The following is a 10,199-nucleotide window of genomic DNA, read 5'->3' on the forward strand; positions in this document are numbered from 1 at the left end:
TTTTTTAAAATACTTTTATTTAATTTAATAATTTTTAAAAATAAATTTATTTAATTTAATATTTTTTTAAAATAAATTTATTTAATTTAATATTTAAAAAAATATTTAATTTAATATTTTTTTAAATACTTTAATTTAATTTAATATTTTTGAAAAAAAAATTAATTTAATATTTTTGAAAAAAAATTATTTAATTTAATATTTTTTAAAAATAAATTTATTTAATTTAATATTTTAAAAAATATTTAATTTAATATTTTTTTAAATACTTTAATTTAATTTAATATTTTTGAAAAAAAATTATTTAATTTAATATTTTTGAAAACTACTTTTATTTAATTTAGTATTTTTGAAAAAAAAAATTATTGAAAAAAATTATTTAACTTAATTTTATAAAATATTTTATATGTGTTCTTAAAGGGTATATTTGTCCGTTACTATTTTATATACTTTAACTCAATTTGAAGAGTTATATGGACCTTTTGTTAATTTGGGAGCTCATCTACCCCTAAAAGATAATTCTCCCAAAATTCTACAGGGCAAAATTTTAGCCCTGAGATCTTGGTTTGCTTGGAATATGCATCATGGCAAGTGCTCTTGCCACCATAACCGGAACATAAATATTGCACCCTTCTTGGAAAACTAGAGATTTTGATAACTAACAATTGCGGAAATGATGTTAAACATGATAAGATGATATTATAAGATATGACATATATCAATAAACTTCATTAAAAGATGAGTACGCATCTTATAATATTATAGGAAAATATACATGACCCACATTATTAATCATATTTTTATATGACATATAGGATAGAGCACGATACAGAATCATCTCTCCGCTCATATTGGCACAGGGTCAATGAGAATCGAAGCAATGAGATCTTTCATCAATTTTCCAACATGTGTGTACTGATCTTCGTCCTTATACAAAATATCAATCACACGGCTGAAATTAAGAACACGTGTAAGAAGAGGCATGGGCACTTGTGTAGGTTTGAGGCACTCCTCATTCATATCCTTCCATCCGTTCACTACTTGCTTGTTCAACTCATCATATGCTTCTTGCTTACAAACCCCATGTTGCTTCATGTAGCATTCAACTGCTGAAGCAACATGCCCTCTTTTTTGCTCAAACTGCACAAAAAGAAAAGCGAAGAAAATGAAGGATACATAGAGCTAGTACAACACAACATGAAGCAGCATAAATGATGTAATACCTCATGGGAAACTATGTCATCCATGAGCCTGCAAATGACAGATGAAGCTCTAACCATCTTAGGGTCGCTGAAAACCCAATCGAAGGCCTCCTTTGTTGCTATATCTCCCATGCCAACAAAAGATGTGGTTATGAGCATAGAGTAGCCACTGCTTACTAGAGCGTTACTCATATACTCATCCAATGTTGGTGTATATTCTTGGTTCAACCATTTGGCTTCAACAAAGTAGGCTTGGATTTGCCTTTTTATCTGAGTTTACATAATATTGCAAATAGATTAATTATACTGCTAGCTTACAATATATTTTTTGAAGATAGAAAAAATATTTATGAAAGAGTTAAGGAACTAGAAGAAGGGTCATTGGAGGCAAACCGCTGCTTTTGCATATTGAACACGGTACAAGTTTCCTTCCTTGGCTATCTCTTCCTCCATTTCTTCATAAACACCCAAGAGAGCCTGATAACAAGGCTTCATATAATCTGGCAGTTGATCTACGCTGCTGGCATCCCATCTGAAAGTGAAGCAACAGATATCCTTGGAACTTTTTGAAATTTGACTAGAAATTTGGAAATTAAGCCAACAATTTTGATGGGCATGCATGTATCAAACCTTTCAATTGCTTCTGTAAAGAGTTTGAGTTCTTCGAATGTACCATATGCATCATATATATCATCTATGATGGATATCATGGCAAATACTTTGATTAAGATCCTTCTAGCAAGGGAATATTGGGGTTCAAAGTACACTCCCAATATCCACAAGTAGCCCTCCACTAATCTGTCCCGTGCAAAAGGCATCTTTTTGGCAAAATTCAAACCTTTCCACCACCTTAAAGATGTATCAACAGATTATCAGAGTGAAGAAATTAAAATTGCCAAATATGTAGCTTTCTTAATATTGTTGGTTCCACAACTTACCTAGTGACCTCACTTAGCTCTTTCCTGTGGAGTGACTGCAATAGATTGAAATCTAACTTTGAGAGCTTGAGTAATGTTTTATTATGCGGACCATCTTCTTGGTAGACGGAAATGTAATGTCTTGCCTCCACCCTTGTTAAGCACTTGCGAATAGGCCTCTTTAGTGCACGAGTCACTTGTGCTGCAAGGGGATGAGTTGAATCGGTTGCCATGGACTGAAGGTGAGCAGTGCTGAAAGCCAGAGCTTCCTCTAGTATGTCTTCTCCATGCACCATTAAATGTGTAGCTTCGTATAAAGCTAGCAAGCCTGGTAAGTCACCAGTCAATGATTCCTTGAAGTTGCCTTCGCCATCTTTGAACTTATTGAATACATCTGTTTATCAGCGAAGTTGACCATTCAATCGATGATATGTAATTGCAGGGCATATATATGTTTAGAGAACAATGGGTCATGGGATTTTACCAGGTGGAATATGGTAACCTTCTTGTCTCAGAAGTCGGAAACGAAGAGAAGCATTGGTCAGGTCATCATTATCATCATCATCCAGATTATAGGTTTGATACATGTCCTCTAATGCTTCTTTGATCTCCCTTTCAAACTGGTATGCCAATCCCAAGCGTTGGATGGAATCTATGAAGTTCAGCAGTTGTGAAGACTTCCTGGCAGTAGCTTTTAGCTCGTTTCTCAGTTCATCTTTCAGTTCTTCAATTTGTTGCACTTTACGAGCATGGGTTACCTGCACCAGCAAATTGTATGAACAAATCGTATGTTAGAAATGTTAGACTGAGTGAATGACATACGTCGAGCTGAAATTAACTTTAAGAAAATGGTTGTCCAATATTAGACCAAATTTTCAAGTTGCATAATATTAAGAACAATCATAAATAAACTCTAACTCATGACCGAAAATAACATGTTTTTGCTTCCACAAATTATGAAAGCACATTTACCGGATCATCAGGAGTATAGGTGAGGAAACGATCACCCCAAAAGCAAGGACGAAAATTTGCACTGCGGCGAGCCATCTCAGGATTAAGCCTTTGGGTTGGAACAGGAGCTGTAACTGAGAGTGGAAGAGACATATTTTGGTTGGAGAAGAAACCTTAAAAGAAAGTGTTGTAATTGTTTAAGTATTTGAGGCTGGGAAGTCAGGTATTTAAAGAAGGAGCCTGGCCTGCTTGATTTATGAAGATGGGTTACGAGCATGATTTTCTTCTGTTTGAAATTTTAAATCTTTTGGATTTATTAGGCTTAGGGAGAATCTGGCCCTATACTAGCCCCCAAAAAAATGAAAGAAAGGATGAGAGGGAGAAAAATATAAAAGGAGGAAAAAAAAATCGTGACAACCTTAGAAATTCGAAAATAAAAACAATAATAAATAAATAAATAAATAAAAATATTAAAAAATATTATCCTGGGTTTTTTTTTTTTGGTAATTCTTAAAATTATTAAATATTATTTAAAAGATGAGGTGATGTTTGATAAAATTGAAAATTAAATATTAAAAAGTTTTAATAATATCCTTTAAAAATTTAAATGTTACATATAATATCTCAAGAAGATAAAAATATAAGTGAAATAGTTAAATTTTCATTAAATAATAGAGTTTGAAATAATATATTTAAAACTGTAAAAAAATATATATATAATATCATGTTTTTTTTTTTTAATCATCTTTATTTTGGAATGTAAATATTTTTTTTAAAAAAAATAGATAATTACCTTTTCCAGTACAAAAAATTTACTTCTATATACATAGAGGTAGATGGAACTTCATGCCATGTGTATTTGGGCTAAGCATGATAAAATAATTGAGATGAAGATATCGGTATCCATTGATTTTATATTTTCGAACCAAATAATCATAAAATTATTAAAATTGTCAAAGTATTACCCCAAGATTTGGTTATTTTTTAAAGGTTGGAAGCATTTGATAATATTAAAATATTCTTTTTTTTTTTGTCAAAATTAGACATTTAAAAAAAAAATTTAAACTATTTTAAAAATAATAGTCACAAAAAGTTTTTTTTTTTTGTTTTTAAATATTTGATTAGTGTTTCTTTTGAAAAATATTTATTCTTTTTTCTTTTTTCTTTTTTGTCATATAATATATGATAAAAAAAAACTTTCAAAGCATTTAGATTGATTTGCATGTAAATATTAATTGATTTTTTTTTCTTATGATAGAAGGGTTAAAAGCACTTTCACCGTAATCTTGGGTCAAATTTATTTGTGAGAGAATACAAAATGTTTTCAAATATTTAATTTTTTTTAAATTACAATTATAAATTTTTAAAAGTTACGAATCCTATCAAAGTTCTTCTTGAACAAATATAGATGAACGAATAATTTTTTCAAATTTATTTTTATACAGAAAAAATAATGGGATAGGTTTTTTAGAAACCCTATCCTACTTTACCCTCAATGAAAAGGGTTTAAAAAAAATAAACGAGTTTAAAACGGGTTTAACACACACATACATTTGTCACAAAAATTCAATAACTTTTTATTCAACACACATTTCAACCTTCAGGAAAGAAACGTGGTTGATATGATGTATTTTTTTTTTTCATTAAAAAAAACCAGTTACATTTCTAAGAAAAAATATAAATACTCTAATAAAAAACTATTTATTTTATAGTTTAAAATATTGTTATAAAAATTATTAAAATTTGAGATAATAATTTTTTTTTGTAATATTTACTTATTTTTTTACTGGTTTTTACTAATTATTATTTTTTTTTCTTTTTTCTTTTTTTTATAAATTAAAGTATCTATTATAATTAATAATTTGTAATTTGGAAATAAAAGTTTAAAAAGAAGAATCCAGCACGCCACGATGTACTCATGGGAACATATAGTAATGACTAATGACATGCCATGTCACCTCATGTCCTCAAATAGTGATAGCTATATCCTTGCTGCACACTTAAATCGTGATGCCATTCACATTCTATCATATCAATTTGAATAATAATTTCCTTGCTGCTCCACCAATCACCATTGACTTAGGTGGAAAGTTGCTTACGTATTACAAGTTCAAGCCAACAATTTAAGACTTAAAAGCTCTCCATTATTTCATTTCTTAATTTTAACTATATTCAACCCATGTGAAACCTGTGAAACCTAACCCAGTGTCAAATTGAGAATTTCTTAATTGAGAATTTTAACTAGTCTCACTTAAAAGGAGTAAATGTTTTCTTGAGGTAAGAAGGTTTTATTTATGATAGTGATTTTTTTTTTACTTTTTGAATAGGTTTTTATGGGTACGTGTTGCTATCTAAATCCTTGAAAATACGTAGATAATAAGTGTGTTGATAAACATACAAATAAAATAAAGTACGTTGAAAATTGAAACTCATAAATAAAGTTAGTCGATGTTAGAATTTGATTCTATATTCTTAAGATGAATTTATCCCTTTTATGTGCTTATGGTTTATTGACAATCAGATCATTTTCTTGATATAGTAACACTTTAAATCACAAGAAACAATGAATCCATTTTCTTGATATAGTAACACTTTAAATCACAAGAAACAATGAATCGTTTGGTGATTTGTATTATTTTATGTACCAAATATTTGGTAGAAAAGGGAAATGATTAGACTTGAAACTAAGAAGGACTTGAATGACCAAAAAAAAAAAAAAAAAAAAGGAAGGAGTGGATAGAATAGATGAATGAATGAATAATGTCATGGAGTTGGTGATTTATCAGAAAAGATGCGTCTTTAAAGTATTAGACACATCATTTGAAGGGTTGTATTTTAAGACATCAAACACATTATTTGAAAGATGTTGTATCTTCTAAATATAAGACACATCCTTTAAAATAAGTTGTGTCATCAAGAAACAACGTGTCTTTAAAAAAAATAAAAATAAAAATAAAGTCATAATTCCCCTTCACCTATGTAAATTTCAACATATGTCATATACCAAATGATTTTATATTTTAGATCCAAATGATAATAAAATTGTTAAAATTGTCAAAATATAAAGAAATGATTTGGTTATATTTTTTAAATGTTAGAAGCATTTGGTAATATTAAAATATATTTTTTTGTTTTGTTGCCAAAATTAGATATTTTATAAAGTTTTTTAAAGCTATTTTAAAATTTATAGAGTCACTAAAAGTATTTTTTTTAATACTTGATTAGTGTTTCCTTCAAAAAAAATATTTTTTTCTTCATTTTGTTATGTGATATATGATTAAAACACTTTAAAAGCATTTTTTTTCATAAATAAAGAGATTGTATTAAAAAACCACCAAAGCAATGACTTAAATTTCAAGACAGAAAAACACTCCTCATACCTTAGCAGAAAGCCAAGGCCCGAGGAGTAGCCCTACCCACACCCTTAACGGGTTGCCACCCAACCAACAAAATCAACTAAGGTCAACGGACCGTCTTTTATAGACAACTTTGTCTCCGACCAAACAAAATAAACAAAAGAAGACTTAAGCCTTTGAATTGATAGCTCTTCTTCCTCAAAAACAACTTTGTTCCTTGCCTTCCAAACCGTCCAAAAAAGGCACAAAGGACTTGCTTTCCAAACACCCTTCCTCTTCTTACCCACAAAAGTCCCATTCCATCCCAAAAGCATCTCTTTAATAGTGGCTGGCATCACCCACTGCACCCCGAACATAGAGAAAAACAACACCCAAAGAGTCCTTGCCTTTCACAATGGAGCAGAATGTGATCTATTGATTCTTCTTGTCTTTGACAAAGGTAACATCTGTTCGCTAGAGCCCATCTTCTCTTTTGAAGCTAATCTAAGGTAAGAGCCTTCCCCCAAGTTGCTTCCCTAAAAAAAAAACTCACTCTAGGTTGCACCGAGACTTTCCAAATAGCCGACGAAGGGAAGGAGACTGGATGACCTGATACTAACGATTTGTAAAGAGACTTAACTGAAAACTTCCCACATTTAGTCTCTCTCCAAATCACCTTATCATCCATTGCTTGTTGAATTCGCTTCCTATTTAAGGCCACAAAAAACTGCAAACCTCATCCAACTCCCAATCATTAAACGATCTAGAAACTTCCCCCACCCTCATTGCACCACTACACATCCTTAACCCAAGCATCCTTAAAAACAACCAATGCAAATAAGGAAGGAAAAGAAACACAAAGAGGTTCATCCCCACACCAAATATCTTTCCAAAATTTTACCCTTTGCTCATTCCCCACAACAAAAAACAACCTACTTCTTACAACTTCCTATTCCTTCCTAAGAGTTTTCCACAACCCATACCATACCCCCTCTCTTGCTTCCTTTGAACTCCATCTCCCGTGCTCCTTCCCATACTTTCCCCTAATCACTTGGTTCCAAAAAGCCTCTCTCTCAATAGCAAATCTCCAACTCCATTTACACAAAAGAGCCTTGTTAGGGATAGAAAGGCTCTTAACCTCCAATCCCCCATTACACTTCTCAAGGTAAACCAAATCCCACCTAACAAGATGAGGCTTCTTCTCAAGAGCCCCACCTCCCCACAAGAAATCCCTCTGAATTCGCTCTAATCTCAGTCTAACTTTTCTGGGTATGGAGAGCATGGACATAAAGTAAATGGGCATACTTGCTAGAGTACTCCGAGTCAAAGTAATCCTACTTCCTTTGGATATGTATTGACTCTTCCATCTAGCCAATTTTTTTCTCATTCTCTCCTCCACACCGTCCCAAACAACCAGCGATCTATAAGGCGCTCCTAAAGGCAATCCCAAATAAGTGGTTGGAAGACTTCCAACCTTACAACCAATAGTTGCAACCAATTCCACTGCATTTTCCACACTACCCATTGGAATAAGCTCACTTTTGTTAAGGTTAATTCTCAAACCCGACATGGCCTCAAACCACATTAAAATCCAACTTAAATACAACAATTGATACTTGGAAACTCCATAAAAAACCAACATGTCATTAGCAAACAGAATGTGTGACACTTTAACTCCCTTACCACCCTTGCTCCTCACCTTACAAGCTGACACAAAACCCCTATTTACTACACTCCTTAGAAGACTACTAAAAGCTTCCATTACCATCACAAAAAGGTACGAAGAAAGGGGATCCCCTTGCCTTAAACCTCTACAGCTTTGAAAAAAGCCCAAGGAAGACCCATTAACCAAAACGGAGAAGTTGACTATGGAGATACACCACTTCATCCACCTAATCCATTTTTTTCCCAAAACCCATCATACTCATGATTAAAAATAAGAAAGACCATTCCACATGGTCATACGCCTTCTCAATGTCCAGCTTACACATCACTACCCCATCCTTGCCTTTTAAAACCGAGTCTAAAACTTCATTAGCCACAAGGACAACATACAAAATTTGCCTTCCTTCCACGAAAGCATTTTGAGCCTTGGAGACTACCTTCCTCACCACCATTTTTAACCTATTGGCTAGAACTTTAGCCAACCATTTATACAGACTTCCCACCAAACTGATAAGCTTGAAATCCCTTAAGTCTTCCGCCTCTCCTTTCTTTAGGATCAAAACAATAAAAGTTGCATTCAGGCTTTTAACGAAACGACCATGGTTATGAAAATCCCTAAAAAACCCCATGACCTCCTCTTTCACAAACTCCCAAGATGATTGCCAAAAATCCATAGCGAATCCATCAGGCCTAGGTGCTTTAACCCCATAAAAACCTTTAAGAGCCTCCAACACCTCCTGCTTCGAAAAAGGTTCCTCTAGTCTAACTGCATCCACAACCTCCAACATCTCAAAAGATATCCCCCTTATGCTGGGTCTCCAACCTCCAACAGCAAACAACATTAATTTAAACTTATTCACTACCCCATCTCTAACCTCATTCTCATATGTTAACCAAACTCCATTATTTTGACCCTGGATAACATGTTCCTCTTCATGTGAGTGTTGGCCATCATGTGGAAGAAACTAGTATTCATGTCCCTCTCTTTCAGCCAGACTTCCCTTGATTTCTGTCTCCACGAAATCTCTTCCAACAAAGCCCACTTTTTAAAATCCTCTTTAGCTCATCTCATTGCATTCATTTCCTAAGCAGAAAGAGGTTGGGATAATTCCACTTTGTCATAGAAATCCACCTGATTCAAGGCCAAAGCCTTATTGACCTCCACTTTACCAAAATCCAATCTATTCCAATCTTTCAACAGCGGCTTCAAAGCTTTCAATTTAGAAGCTAACACAAAGCTCACAGACCCATTAAAATTGAGCCATGCTTACCACTCTTGCACTTTTTCCTTGAACCCTTCTTCCTTCAACCACATATTCTCAAACCTGAAAGACATCAAACCACTCCTCACCCCTCTCTCATCTAAAAGAATTAGAAAATGATCTGAGACCGACTTAGGAAGGACACACTGCACAATCCCAGAGAAATGACCCACCCACTCATTCGAGACTAGAAACCAATCGATCATTGAATGAGATTGATTGTTCAAACCTCCCTTCCAAGTGAAGGAGCCTCCGTGCAAAGGCAGGTCCCTCAGCTCTAAATCCTCAATAATCTTCGAAAATCTCCTCATTGAAAAAGTTAATATGCCTCCCCTACTGCTTTCCACAGGGAATCTCACAACATTGAAATCACCTACCACTCACCAAAGACCATTCCATAGCCCCCTCATCGAACCTAATTTAGCCCAAAAATCTTCTCTATTTTTTTTCAACGTAGGCCTATATACCTCAGAGAAAATCCAACAGAAATCATCCTCACAGTTTTTGAATCTGCATGACATTGAAAATGTTCCCACTTCCGTTTCCAATAAATGAAGCAACATCTTATCCCAACACACCACTAGAAGCACCCCTCGAATTTAGTACTTTCCAACCCAGACATCTTCCCACTCTGAGGTTTCTGACCATCATCCTTGACATTTCCTACATCTCAATCTCCTGTAAACACACCAAATCCACCTTTTGACCCTTGATCAATGCCTTAATCACATTTCTTTTCTCACTATCATTAGCCTTTCTAACATTCCACGATAGAATTCTTAATTTCATAACAACCTCGGAAATCCCCTCTCCCCTCACGGGACCAAGACCCCAACTTTAGTTAGCAATCTGAAGTAACCCCACACT

The 10,199-nt window shown here is 33.5% G+C and overlaps 2 protein-coding genes across 2 annotated transcripts; both read right to left on the minus strand.

Annotated features, from left to right (window-relative positions):
• Positions 1-714: 714 nt before the first annotated feature.
• On the minus strand, positions 715-3,255 carry LOC117908731 ((-)-germacrene D synthase-like). The gene is made up of 7 exons (XM_034822423.1): positions 3,092-3,255; positions 2,604-2,877; positions 2,141-2,513; positions 1,833-2,051; positions 1,596-1,734; positions 1,224-1,472; positions 715-1,140 (listed from the first exon to the last, which is right to left on the minus strand). The coding sequence occupies exons 1-7, from the start codon at positions 3,221-3,223 to the stop codon at positions 847-849; spliced, it is 1,680 nt and encodes a 559-aa protein (XP_034678314.1). The 5' UTR covers positions 3,224-3,255; the 3' UTR covers positions 715-846.
• Positions 3,256-7,354: 4,099 nt separating this feature from the next.
• Positions 7,355-8,912, minus strand: LOC117909152. The gene is made up of 3 exons (XM_034823049.1): positions 8,353-8,912; positions 8,105-8,222; positions 7,355-7,978 (listed from the first exon to the last, which is right to left on the minus strand). The coding sequence occupies exons 1-3, from the start codon at positions 8,910-8,912 to the stop codon at positions 7,355-7,357; spliced, it is 1,302 nt and encodes a 433-aa protein (XP_034678940.1).
• Positions 8,913-10,199: the final 1,287 nt, after the last annotated feature.

Source organism: Vitis riparia, chromosome 19 (assembly GCF_004353265.1).
Source record: "Vitis riparia cultivar Riparia Gloire de Montpellier isolate 1030 chromosome 19, EGFV_Vit.rip_1.0, whole genome shotgun sequence".
Taxonomy (NCBI): Eukaryota; Viridiplantae; Streptophyta; class Magnoliopsida; order Vitales; family Vitaceae; genus Vitis; species Vitis riparia.